The sequence below is a fragment of the Lolium perenne genome, chromosome 7 (assembly GCF_019359855.2).
Source record: "Lolium perenne isolate Kyuss_39 chromosome 7, Kyuss_2.0, whole genome shotgun sequence".
Taxonomy (NCBI): Eukaryota; Viridiplantae; Streptophyta; class Magnoliopsida; order Poales; family Poaceae; genus Lolium; species Lolium perenne.
In genome coordinates this window covers 28,004,640-28,018,757 of record NC_067250.2, presented here as the reverse complement: position 1 = coordinate 28,018,757, position 14,118 = coordinate 28,004,640, and the positions used below count along the sequence as shown (strand labels likewise).

Below are 14,118 nucleotides of genomic sequence, written 5' to 3'. Positions count from 1 at the left end.
TGCTTCTAATTTTCCATGTCATTGTTTGATTGTCCATGCCATTGCTTGCTTGTCCATGTCATTGCTTGCTTCTGTCCATGACACTGCTTGAGCTTGGCAATGCTTCCTTGTGCTTCTGCAGAACTGGCCCTTCCTGGAATTCTTCTTGGACGGGCCCATACTGGACGCTATTGACTATGCCGTCCGTGTGCAGATGCGTGATCCCAACGTAGCGTTCATGGAATCCCACCACCAGATCACAACGCCAAGGCTTCACGTCGGCCGTCCTGCTGACCTGGGGCACGCAGCCAATACACGTCTGCCGGCGTTCTTCGTCCAGGTGGAGAGCCACGACCTCCGTGCCCTCGCCGTACATGGAGCAACCCCTGATCAGGAAGTACAAGCTCAAGAACAATGGCCCTCCCGGTGAAGGTCTGCTTGTACTTGGGCGAGCGTTGCGAGTGGAAGGTGCAGCTGCAGTGGACAGGGCAGCGTGTCGGGTTCATCAAGTCCTGGAGCGAGTTTTGCGCCAAGATTTTGCTGCACGTTGACGACACACTTGTCTTCACCCCTCAGGACGACGGCTTCAAGGTCGCCGTCTTCAGGAAGGAGACGTCCTGCTCCAGCGTCTTCGGCTGCAAGAGGCACCGCGAGGGCCCTTTTGCTGATCCTCATCGTTAAGGTGTTGCTGCTTCATCGCTGCCTCTATTTATGTCTGATCCTGTAGTTGTGCTGGCCTCTATGGAGGCTGATAAACACTTCTTTTGTGCATATCTCACTGTTGTGCTAGCCTCTAGGAGGCTTTTAAACACTGCTTTTGGACCTGGGTAGTCTGCCCCCAGGTTTAGGCAAGCGTCTTACCACTCTGACGCTAGATTAGGAATTCTGAAGTACTCTGTTCGTTGTGTATAAGTATTTGCTATGCTTATGATCGTGTTTGAGCTGTTTGTCAGTTTGTGTGCCGTTATATGATGGTAAGGTCACCATATTTGAATGTGGTGAGGAGAAACTGTTGTCAGGGTGCCCACAATGGCAACCAAACACATGTGCTCTGGCTTAACAGAGATGGAACGCTGTCTCCAGGCATCCAAACAATGTGGAATTTTGTTCGGGCCGGTGCAGCACAGGCTACCAAACGATGAGCCAAAACTAGCCCGCGGCCCGTTCGCAACGCGCAGAGGTGCCCATCTCGTTGCGCCAGGCATGCACGATTTCGGCCCAGGCAACCAAACGCACCCTTGAACTCCCAGGCTACCGAGGGGAGAAATGTGCTGCCACACCGGCCTTGGTTAGTTTTATTTCTTAGGTGATGTATATTCGAATAAATGTTGTGTTTTGCTATTTATGTGTACTTCTAAATGCTAAAACATTTGGTGAACAAATAAATACAAATTAAATAATGCACAAAAGGTATTCTTAGATAACCATTAAATTAAAATAGTACATTTGATAAATAGCAGCATTACAACTACAATCATTGAGATTTTGCATACAACAAGCACTCGAATCTTTTACTCTTGATGACTACTCATGTATATCACTTGAATCTTCAAGAATTGGCTTCTAAAACTTCATCGAGAACGATCTTCAGCGAATGGTCCTGAATAGTAATGTCACCATGCGCAACATTTGGAATCTTGACGAATTTAAAGAATATGTTCTCCAACTCCTGTTGCCTTTCCAGTTCCTTAGTGAATGCTAACACACTAATAAAATTGACGACCCCATCTCCATCACCATACACAAGTTCTGGGGAGACATCAAAGTTTCCGTCCCAGAATACCATTTGCTTCGTTGTTTCAATGCCAAAACCGCTGAGTACTGTTGTCGGAACCATTGGCGCCTCAACTCTCATATCCGTAGGAGGAGGCAATTTAGTCAAGGGAGACACACCTTTGATACTGAAACCCAGTGCTGCAAGAAAATCTGGATAGTCATACGCCGAGTAATTTCTATGTTTGGTGATTATGAGTGGCTCGTGGCCAAACACCATTGGGGATGGTAGAGATAGGAGGGAACTTGCGAAAGACCACCACATTGGCCGCAAAGCAAGGTTTGGAACATTCGGGAAAGGAAATACCCTCGGTCCGGAAACGAGGTTCGCGACTACGTCCATGAAGCCTGTGTGTGGTGTTGGCGAGAGTAGAACCAGGTGCTTGATGAATTTTTTCCTCCATTGAAGGGGAGTCGAATTCACAAAGTCAAGTATGAGCCTGCTAGCAAAGCTATGCCCGATGAAGATAACCGGCTTGTTCCCATTCTTTTCACTTGCGTTCTGCACTAAATCCTTGACATGAGCAAAATATTCAGAGTACACCTGTGAATATTTGTCAGGCCGTGGTGGAGCATGTCGTATGTCATAAGGAGCTCCGAAAAGGTTATCTCCGTCTCGATATCCAAGTGCTTCCAGTTCATTCCGGAGCCTTACGTTACAACAAAATGGGCAGCTGGGGAGAATTTTAATCAATGTTAAAGCTTAGAAGTACACACAAGGGAGCAGAACTAGTGCCATTGAATCTAAACAAAAGTAGGAAATAGAGTACGATAGTGACTACAGAAAGAAATTTACCATCACGTCCTATTAAGGCCTTGTAAAAATATATACTGAAAACTCTAACCATAACAAGCATAATGTAGATTATTGTAATCCAAACAGTTCAAGTCTATTCCCTAGCAAAACCGGTGTACCTATTACTGCAAAATGGGTTTAATTTTTCTCAAAGATCAAACTATGTAAACTTTCACCAAGTTTTTAGAAGAAAAAATTATCAAAAAAATGAATTAGTGCCAGAAGGAACTAGACACTAAATGATATAGCAGAAGCGGGACCTCGGCGTGACAATTCCAGAAATTCGTTCCTGACAGAATTCAAACTCTGGTCGTTGGGGTGCGCCACTGCGACCCCAACCACTGGGCTATGTCCATGTCCTCAGAAGAAAAATTATCATCTACAATACAAAATCATTATTTTATAGTTTTGTATGATACATATATAATATTTTACTGTTTTGATAATTTCTCTAGAACTTAATGAAAGTTTTCATGGTTTGACTTTTGAAAAAAAAGTTATAGGCCTTGGTATCACAAACGGAGGGAGCATTAGCTTAAAGCTTATAGCTCTGCTCCTAAGCAAGTAGGAGAAATATAAGTTCATATGAGGGCATGGATGATTTAGAGCTAGAAGAGAAACAAGATGTCTCAATGAGATAACAGAGCAAAAGTTAAAAGTGCGATCTCTTGTGCTGCGTCGATCGACATGGTGTCTCTGAACTAGCATGGCATGCAGAGGCAACAACAACGCTACGTGCTAAAACCGTGTTCAGCCTATGTAGAGATGAACAAAAACAATGACTTTTCAATGTTAAATAAAACAGTTCCTAGATGTTGGAAACTTACGTCTCGTCCTTGTACGAGAATCCATATGCGGAGCCGAAGTAAGGCACTCTTGTCTCGACGCCATGCTGGTTCTGGTAGCTGTTGATGACAGGGTCAAAAACAAGGCTCATCTGCTCCTCGAAGCACCGCATGTAGTGGTGGTTGAGCAGGTCCCCTGTGCCATTCCATAGCGGGAACCATCCTTTCCCCTTGAGCGCACCGCAGCGCGGTAGCGACGGAGTGTAGGCGTCGGTGAGCCGCGCCTCCAGGTTGGGGCAGCCGAAGCCACCTTGCAAAATTATGGGGTGGTAGACTTGGAGCTGCTGATCAACTCCGCGGTCACTCGGCCCCGCACCCAGGTAATCACGGAGGGAAGGTGGTAGGAGGAGGAGCAGCAGCTGTAGCAACCCAAGGAAGACTGTGTTCATGGCCATTGTTGTGATACTGCTATCGCTAGCTACAAGCGGCTAGTTTTATAGTGTTGGCCTTGGGAGTCTTCTTTTCTTTTGGAACACATGATTTTATTACTACTTAACTGGACCAGCAGAAACGCCGGTCACTGACAGACGTCATTTGGCAGCGAGTCCGGCCATAGTTTAACGTCCTGCAGGCTCGTACCATATTCAGCAAGGAAATGAGCTAAAATGTTAGAGTATCTCCAACAGGGCGTAAATCAAACGTTTAAAGTGGCGCCCACGTCCGTTTGCATTGATCCACGGCATGAAAATGATATTTTTTTTACCGTGCGTCTCTCTGTCCTCAGCGACCCGACGCATAATATTTTTATTTATTTTTTCCTTTCGTTTTATTTAAACATAGATAGATGCATTACACAAACTACTACATAGTTAGAAACATGGTATAAAAATTGTAAAGTAAGGAAACCTACCTAGTGTTGGTCTCGCGGGTTTTGTGTTTTCGCTACGAAGAAAGAACACTCTTGGACACTTAGTCACGCAAACTAGAAAATCCAGTTATGTTCTTGGATATGAGGTCATGGGCATAGCCCAGTGGTTGGGATCGCAGTGGCGCAACCCAACGACCAGAGTTCGAATCCTGCCAGGAACGAATTTCTGGAATTCTCACGCCGAGATCTCGCTTGTACTATATCATTTAGTGTCTAGTTCCTCCTATCACTAATTCATTCTTTTTTATGTTCTTGGATACGCAGAAAGAACTTACAGAAACATACACTAGTGGCTTCAATTGACCGGTGGTCATCTTCGCTGCAAAGAAAGAACATTCTAACAATACTAGCTGTCGGTGTCGGTGTCCTCGCCGGACTCGTCTGTGTGCTAGTTCTTTTCGGACACCTTGACAATCATCTCGTCGCCTTCGTAGTGCATGTGAGAAGGCACCCAGCCTTGAGGTTGTGGGCGCGGATGAACTTGTCTTACCTGGTGTGCAGGTACATCTTGCCATGTCCACTACCAAGAAACATGCTATAGGCTCAGGGTTACCACCGGCACACCAAAAAAGGTGCATGCCGGTGGTATTTGCCGCCGGCTCACCTATTTTATGGGCGTCGGTGGTGCCAAAAAAATGAAAGAAAATGATAGAAGTTTCAAAAAATAAAATTCTTCGAGATGTCCATGTGTTATGTCATCTAGTTTTATTGAAAAATTAAAAACATGAATTTTGATATACTATGCAAACTGGTGTCATGTTTAGGTAAAACGAGATTTTTGGTTGCATACGACCCTCTGATGAAAAACTTTTTTTATCAAAATGTATGTACGCAAAAGTTTACATCCAATTTCAATGCCCTTGGGCGTTTAGAGAATTTTTAGATTCTTGAAATTCGAAAATGAAAGCAGAGGTTTTTCACGTTTTAGATTTTGATTAAATATGTAAATAATACCCCCGGCGCACTACCTTATCTAGTGCGCCGGCGTAACCTAGCTAGGGTATATATGCCCAAGCCGGCTCACCTTCTCTCTTTTCTCCCCTCTTCTTTTCACTTCTCATCCTCCTCCTCCTCAAGATACTCAACGGCGAATAAGATCATCTCACTCCGGCGACCACCCTCCGGCGAGCTTCTCAACGACCAGCTACTCTCACTCCGGCGAGCACTCTTCGCCGAGCTTGTCCGCGACCTCCTCCTCTCACTCCGACGACCACCCCTACTATGGCCTTCAATGGCGATGCCCACGACCACACAAATGACCACAACTACGCATCTCCCATTAGACTCAACCTAGATCTAGATCTAGATCTGGATCTACCTTTTTTTGAATCTTGGAAAATATACCGCCGACGCACTAGTCTAGTGCGCCAGCGATAAATCGAGTTACCGCCGGCGGTAGCCATTTTTGGTGCGCTAGAGATAGCCTGTTTCCTAGTAGTGGCACATCGAACAAGACCTCGATAGGCAACCAGCGAAAGCCGCATCTGGCCTCCCGCAGCTGCAACTCAGCCGATCGGTGCCGTCGACGAACTCGGCGAACTTGTCCGGCAACCGCTTGATGGTGAGGGGGTCCTTGTCGATGCGGAAGATGAACTCGAAGGAGCTCGCCTCCTACAAAGACGACGACGATGCAGGGGACAACGAGCATCGGGTGATGCTGAATCCATCACAGCGGCCCTGGCTGCGGCTGGCCACCTGGACCAGCCATGGATTCCTTTGCGGGTTTGGGGGGCGCTACGGTGGAGGTTGTACGGCGGCTAGGGTTTGTGTGGAGGAGATGATGAGGCAGTCGAGCGCGCGCCCCACTTTATATACGTCGGAGGCAGTCGAGGGCGCGGCACGCTTGGCAACGACATTAATTTCATTGTCAAAGGTGGGCGACGACCGCTCGACAGGCGAGTGATCGCCGTTAACGTGGCGTAGACTGCCGAAGCGATGCATCGTTGCTAGTACTAGTGCACCTGAGAAGATACATCAACCTAGATCGTTGCCAGGTGAAACCGTGGGAGAAGCGAGCGGTCACGCGGCGCGACCGAACAGCATCCACCCAGACGCAACTAAGACGTATACTTAGACCGTGTTTGTGTCTCCACGGACAACCTGATCACTATGCCTCAAGCCGTTGGGCAGTTGCACACGTATTTTTTCACCGCACGGTCACAAACGGATGTTGCGTCGGCCGTTGGAGATGCCCTTACACGAAGGTGGCACATAGGAAAACTTATATGAGTTGAAATGAAGCAGCATGTGGATGCCTCGGTCCCTATAAACCACTCGTTCCGATGTTCTATAGCACTCCGTACCCCGCATGGCACGGAAAAGATTCAGTGCATCTCACCCCAGGATTATATCAACCATTTCCCATTCAGCAGCTTGCTCACATGCATGTGCTTCAGCCTATATTGCGCTTGTAACGTACTGGGAAGTGCTCCAGCTCCAGATCCCCTCTTGACCAGTGCTATCCCCTGATTTGGCCTTGGGAGTCTCTGCAAACCTAAAATAGTATGCATGTTCGTTCACTCTTGGTGGCAATTTGCAAGTGGCTCACGATCCATCCGATATTTCAAACGCCACAACTCTTTGCTACTGCTCCATCACACCCCACCAACCCCACATCTTCCGGACACCAAGAGCAAGTTCGCCTTGGGCATGCGTAGCGACTAGCTTTGTATAGTACACTAGAAAGGTATGCGTGGCTGCACCCGAGCCGTTACTATCAAATTATTGGTTAACCTGTCGTACAAGTACCACAATATCGGGGTGGTTGAGATACTCTCGAAATGTCATTATCAAGGTCGCATCAATGTACTACCTCCTTCCGTTTAAGGGAATAACACCCGTATTACAAGACGAACTTTGATCATAACAATTGAGCACGAAAATTTTGATTATACTATATGTAATTAGTATCGTTGATTCGTATTGAAAAGCACTTTTTAATGATACAAATTTCATACAAACAATATTTATCTATTTGAAGTAATTCTTGATCAAACAAAAAACACATAAAACGAGGACGCCTTATTTGTTAAAACGGAGGTAGTATTTATCAAGGTCGCATCAATGCATGCACTACTGCTATTTATTTATTTTGAACAAGGAGAGACCCCGAAGGGCCTGGACACTTCATTAATTCAGCAGTGCAGGCACATTTGTAGTAACGATCTTACAGAAGCACATAAATATTGATAGATCCCTACACTTTACATAAAAAACCCTACATAGAAGTTGAAAAAAGCCATCAGGTCCTCTATCACCGCTGAAGCAAATGGAGCAGAGGGAGCAGCCGTCTTCATCGGCGCGCTACTGCTATTGTGGATGCTATTCTGGACATAGAGCAAGTTTGCCTTGGGCATGTGGAGCCGCACGGGGTCCCGTTCAGCTTTGTGTATGCACTAGAAAGCTATGCGCGGCTATAGGCGCTTAAAATATTGGTTAAATTATCATAGAAGTATCACAATATCTGGGTTGTTGAGATACTTTAGAAGTGTTATTGTGGATGCTTAATGTAGATGCACTCTAGAAGCGCCAAGGTTCAGAATTACTTTTTTCCCACACCCAAGTGTGATTGTGGTGAGGTGAAAAAAGAGGGCGGTATAGAGAAAAATCACTAGGTGATCGTGCGAAGGAATAAAAAAAGTAATATGGTAGTAGCAGTACATTATAGTTGCGGTGCCTGGATAGAGGACATCACGCGCCAGCTAAAGAGGCAACAAACGGTGGATCAAGTTTTTTTCCGTAGATACCGTAGAAAAGAAAGTACTATTTCCTCGCTATTTTTGAAGTTGCTAAAGAAAAAAGGCATTAGTATTTTCCCCTGCCCAAAAAAGGGGCGGGCGGGTGGAGTAAGTATAATTCCCCATTTGTAAGAGGGCAGTATAGGCGGACGGTGTCGTATTTTTTGTTTGGAGTTGCTACATAAGAAGGTATTAGTATTTCTCCCGGCTGAAAGAGGTGGCGAACGATCAATCAAGGAAGTACATTTTTCCAAATGTAATAAAAGAAGTCAGTACTATAGGCGACATATAGTGGAGTGACTATATTTTCCGAAGTATCTAAAAGAAGGTTGCAGTATTTTTGTTCCGGATAGAAGAAGCAAGTGAGGGTCAGAGTAGTATATGCGAATATGCGATGGACAATAGAGAAACTATAACTTTCTCAAGATACCGTGAAAAAAGTAGTATTTTTTCATGATAAAAGATTCGGAAGATGTTTTCCCCCAAGGACCATTCATATAACAATTTTCATGTTTCCCGTTTAAAAGATGGCAGTAGTATATACGGGTGGTGAAGAACTTTTGTTTCCAAAGTTGCTACATAAGAAGATAGTAGTATTTCTCCCGGCTGAAATAACTAGTGGATGGTGCAGTAAGTACATTTTGTGGATTAAAGAGGCGAGTAATGGTCGCAGTAGTATATGTGACGGGTCGGTGGAGCAATTATATATTTCCGAAGATGCCATAATAAAGCAGTATTATTTTCCTAGCATAAAACAGTTGACAAATGTTTTTTTTTCCTGAAGTACCGTTTAAATAGCAATTTTCATGTTTTCTTCGTTTAAAAGAGGGTTGTAATATAGGTGGACGATGACGAATTTTTATTCCGGAGTTCCTACATAAGAAGGTAATAATATTTTACCCGGATAAAAGGTGTCAGTAATATAGGCGATGGACAGGGGAATAAATATTTTTTTCAAGCCTACCGTAGAAGAAGGTTGTAGTATTATTCCTAAATAAAAGAGGCGAATGGGTACTATATGCATCGAGCAGTAGAGAAACTATATTTTTCCGAAGACTCTGTAAAAAAAAGTAGTACTATTTTTTACAGGATAAAAGAGTCGCTAGATTTATTTTCCTAAGTACCCCGCAATTTTTATATGGGTACTTATCATGTGCATATCTTTTGTCCATGAGCACATGAACATTATAACCAGATCAACCAGGAGCCTCCCAACGTGTTTAACCTTTATATATGTAACAATATTAACATCTAATTTAATTAGGATGATTAGCTAAAATCTAACCAATTAAATGTTAATTATAATTTATATCGAATTAATTTATAACTTAAAATTCTGGGTTATCACATCACCTATCTAATAATATTTCTAAAATACTTTTACTGTGTGATAATAATTTTTCAAGGGAATAGAATTAGCCTTGAGTACTCGTCAAGAGTGTTTCTTTAAAAGCGCACTAGCGTGTTATATTTTATCCCAGGCAGTAATTATCTGACATTGATTCCTTGACATCGCATCATTATTCGGCGGTAATTTCACAATAATATTTCTTCGGTGCATGAACAGTATTCTCTCTAACATTAGTTTTTCTGCGCCTCTACTTTTAAAAAATTGTTTTATCGTTCGTCGACTCTTTTATTCGGAGGACAAACTAATGAGTACTATAAAATAGATTTATTTTTTCGGCAAACTATTCTTTTCTTCTGCATTGACTTAGGAAACTAAATACTTCAATATTTGATGACTCTTTTACCCATGGAAAATATTACCGTCTTTCTCAATGGTACCACCGCAAACATGTACTTACTCCACCGCCCCTTGCCCATTTCACATTTTTACACAAATCGCCCATTTTACATGGGGAAAATATCACTGCATTTTTATTGTCTCTTCGAAAAAATATAGTTACTCCATCTTCCACAACGAGAGAAAATACTACCATCTTCTTTGTCACAACTTAGGAAAAAAATTCACCATCCCACCTCTTTTAGTCGTCGAAAATACTACTACCTTTTTCAACTGGGATGCATTATCCTCGCTATGGGTACTACAACTACAGTGTAGTGCTATTGGTATAGTACCCTAATTCTTCCATTGCCCTAAAATTATCCGACGATTTTTATCATTTCTACCCTCTTTCTCATTGCCTCGCGGTCACCTACGGGCGATGGAAAATTATGAAATGTGCAGCTATAGTTGAACTTTTATGTTACTTGAACAATGCTTCCACACCTGCACGTTTGCATGACTCCAGCGACGATGACGCCGACTACACGGCGTTCTACCGCCATTTTGGGCATGTAGAACACCGTCCTTTTAATTAGTTTATATTCCCTCTAGTCGAATTCAAATATATTACGAATTCAGCCTATATATGTACGAACTCACCTATATGTATTAAATATCTCTAAATTTTTCCTATATTTGAACGTATTTCGTCTAGTTATGTTTGAATTCGCCAATATTTGCGCATTCTCCTTGGCTCGCCGCTAGAAAAATGGACCTCCACTGGCGAGTATTACATCCATCCGGCTATTTATTTCGGCATGGGGAGCCCAACGGCTGGAGATGCTCTAAGATGATGTTCCTCAACCGCGCCCTCGCGCATCCGTGGATGGAGCGACCAAATATAACCGAATCTCTTAGAGCATCTCTAGCCGTTGGCGCTCCCCACGGCTAAATTCGGCTTTAAATAGCGCTGGATTGGACGAAAGTTTCGGCCGGGGAGCGCCGAAGTTCTAGCCGTCTCCCCGGTAAACCCCGGTGTTCGGCGATTTTGAAAAAAAAGTCCCTGAAAACGTCCAAAATTAAATATAGTTCGGCGAATTTGACCGATTTTGCCAACATTTGGCTTATTTTTACAAATAAACATTATAGTTCAAGAAAACAAGATAAATTTTGAAACAAATCAAATGGAAACTAGTTGGTGTTGCCTCGAAGCGTCCATATGTGCTCCACCAGATCATCCTGCAGCTGTTGATGCATTGTGGAGTCTCGAATCTCCTGATGCATAGCGATGAACGCAGCCCACGATGCCGGCACCTGGTAGTTAGGCTGTGCAAGAGGACCCTCTATCATATGGTGCAGCTTGCTCGCTCGGAGGAACCGGATACTTTCGCTCATTCTCGATAATCGTGTTGTGCAAGCACACACAACAGTTCATCACTTCCCACATCTGATCTTTGGACCAAGTCAAAGCGGGAAACCGGACTACAGCCAATCTCTGCTGGAGGACACCAAATGCACGCTCGATGTCCTTTCGGAAACCTTCTTGTTCCTTGGCAAACTTCTGCTCCTTCGGGAGTCCGGGACTTGAGATAGTCTTCACAAATGTTGCCCACTTTGGATAGATACCGTCTGCAAGATAGTATCCCTTGTTGTACTGTCGGCAATTAATCACAAAGTTAACCGGAGGGGCATGACCCTCAACAAGCTTGGAGAAGATCGGCGAGCAGTGCAAGACGTTGATGTCATTGTTGGATCCCAGCATACCAAAGAAAAAGTGCCAAATCCAGAGATCATAGGTAGCCACTGCCTCAAGTATCACATTGCAACCTTTTTGTGACCCTTGTACATTCCCTGCTAGGAAAACAGACAGTTCTTCCATTTCCAATGCATGCAGTCAATGCTTCTAAGCATCCCTGGAAATCCTGGAGCTTCATTGACAGCGAGGTTCTTAGCAGTGTCTTCGACAGTGGTTGATCTCAAGTAGATGTCCCCGAACACTGCTATCACCGCCCTGCAGAACCGGTAGAAACAATCAAGGGCGGTGGACTCCGCCATCCGAAGATAGTCATCGGTAGAATCACGAGGAGCTCCATATGCCAGCATCCGCATAGCCACCGTGCACTTTTGGAGGGCGGAGAACCCTTCCATGCCGGTGCAATCCAACTTGCATCTGAAATAGGAGTCGTACTCTCGAAGGGCATACACAATTTTCAGGAAGAGCTTCTGGCTCATCCTGAAACGACGCCTAAAAACAGCCTCATCGTGCAATCGATCGTCGGCGAAGTAGTCGGCGTAGAGCATGCAGTAGCCCTCCATTAGCTGCCTCGGCTTGCACTTTCGGCGACCTGGTGCCGACCCACCACGGCGACCAATGGCCGCCTTGTACAAGCCGGACAGGCAAGCTAGGATCAGCATGTGCTCCTCGTCTTGGGCGGCGGCTGCCATTTCTTCTTCAAAAATCTCGGTGAACATCTGCTCCTCCTCCTCATCGGAGTCCATGTCCGGCCAGGCAATTGGACGAACACCTGCCAGGCGTGTCGACGAGGCGCGACGCGAGGGAGCTTTTGGAGGGCGGAATATAGGCAGAGGGCAGGACAGACGGCGGAATATAGGCTGTTGGGTGGAGAAACGGCGGAGTTGAGGCAACCGGCCGGTGGATTGGCGAGGGGTGGTGTCGGCGGCGACAGAGCAACGGGAGGGGAGGGAGGATTTGCGACGACAAAGTGGTGGGATTCGTGTGTTCTCTCGCCGACAGAGCGGACCCGTTCCTGCTTTTCTCTCGTCCGGAGTCCCCGAGCGCACCCCGGGGACCGGGATAGCATGGGCTCTCCGGACGGATAAAAGGCTAAATCCAGGGGGGAACGAAGAGTCGGGGACGCGGCTGGGCCGAATAACACCGTCCGGATGTAAAATATGACTGCTTGAGGCCTCGTCGGGGAGACGGCTCAAGATGCTCTAAGAAAGTTACGAGCAACTTAACTTTTGAAAGATTGGTCAGTAGGTCAGAGGAGTTGCATGTGACGACGTAAGATGTTTTGTTTTTCTTCTATTGCTGCAAGCTATTTCGGTAATAACTAATGGCCTCGTTACATCACCCTGATTACATTAATTGCATCGCCTGATTACACAACCAGATTATTTTTGAATAAATTGCTTGATTACTCATATAATATTAACTGATTACATCACCGATTACATGGCCTAACTTTGACTGGGACAGCCTGATGATACGCACTCTTGTACTCTCTCTGTCTCAGTTTACTAATATTCTCCGTATCTCTAGATCTTTAATTTAATCTATATAAGTAATTTAAATTATATTACGCATTTATTAAAAAATAGGACATCTAAACTTTTTAATGATAATATTTATAACATATAACTACGGAAATTCAATTCGGCTCCCGGGTGCATATGCTCCCTCTATCAAAAAATTATATTTCAAAATGTCGAAAAATTTTGACAAAAAATTCTACATGTACATCTCCACAATATACGTACGTTTGTCAAGTTTCGCGAGGAACCAATATGTTTTGTGGTCTGTGTAAAAAAGAGAAAATTTATGTCCTGAAAAGACTTATTTTCAGCATTGAATTTTGTCTTTTTTACACACGTCACACGACAAGTCGGATTTTTATGAAACGACTTTGTGAGTAGCACATGAAGATATACGTTCGCATTTTTCGTTTCAATTTTTTAAAATTTCAAAATGTATGTAACATGCATTTTAAAATAAAGGAAGCATATGCTCCCATATGCCAAAACACCATTCCCAACTAACTAGTACTAATTTGATAAAATTTACGACCTAAGGGTATGTACACACCTAATAAACTATAAGAAAGGGAGTACCTTGATTGAGTTAAGTGGTATATAAAATAGATACATCACCTGATTACATGGCCTAACTTTGACTGGGACAGCTGATGATACGCCCAACAACTCTTGTACCTTGATTTAGTTAAAGGGTATATAAATTAGATATGCGTGCATGTCGGCATAGACTCATGTGCCCATAAGATAAATATCGGCGTGGTCTGAAACTCTGAATAACGTGCCTATCAAAAACAAAGGAATAACGTGCCTATAAAAAACAAGGAATTACTTGTAGAAACGAAGATATAACAAGCTTGCTGGAAGCGCAGCACAACCAAACCCAAACAAAAAAAAACACAAAAAAAAGAGCAACAAATGCCGACCACGGCTGAGCAATGAACACGAAAATAACTTGCAACCGCTGCGCCCTCTGCAAAAGTAGCACCACGCTCCTTGCAATCTGAATCGCCGCATACCAAACAACACCTTCAACAAGGAAAACGACGACGCCGCCGCTGCTGCCCGGACTAGTCCTAGGGTTTCCCTCGGTACGCGGAGGTAATGGGGGACAGGTA

The 14,118-nt window shown here is 44.3% G+C and overlaps 1 protein-coding gene across 1 annotated transcript; it reads right to left on the bottom strand.

Annotated features, from left to right (window-relative positions):
- Nucleotides 1-1,376: 1,376 nt before the first annotated feature.
- On the bottom strand, nucleotides 1,377-3,812 carry LOC127317997 (lecithin-cholesterol acyltransferase-like 1). Its single transcript, XM_051348606.2, has 2 exons — nucleotides 3,376-3,812; nucleotides 1,377-2,426 (listed from the first exon to the last, which is right to left on the bottom strand). The coding sequence occupies exons 1-2, from the start codon at nucleotides 3,786-3,788 to the stop codon at nucleotides 1,529-1,531; spliced, it is 1,311 nt and encodes a 436-aa protein (XP_051204566.1). The 5' UTR covers nucleotides 3,789-3,812; the 3' UTR covers nucleotides 1,377-1,528.
- Between the last annotated feature and the right edge of the window lie 10,306 nt (nucleotides 3,813-14,118).

Excerpts from the sequence above, each read along its gene's own strand:
- LOC127317997 (XM_051348606.2), bottom strand. The coding sequence starts at position 3,788 with ATGGCCATGAACACAGTCTTCCTTGGGTTGCTACAGCTGCTGCTCCTC. Across the intron at positions 2,427-3,375 it reads TTCTCGTACAAGGACGAGAC|CTGCCCATTTTGTTGTAACG; the intron begins GTAAGTTTCCAA and ends AATTCTCCCCAG.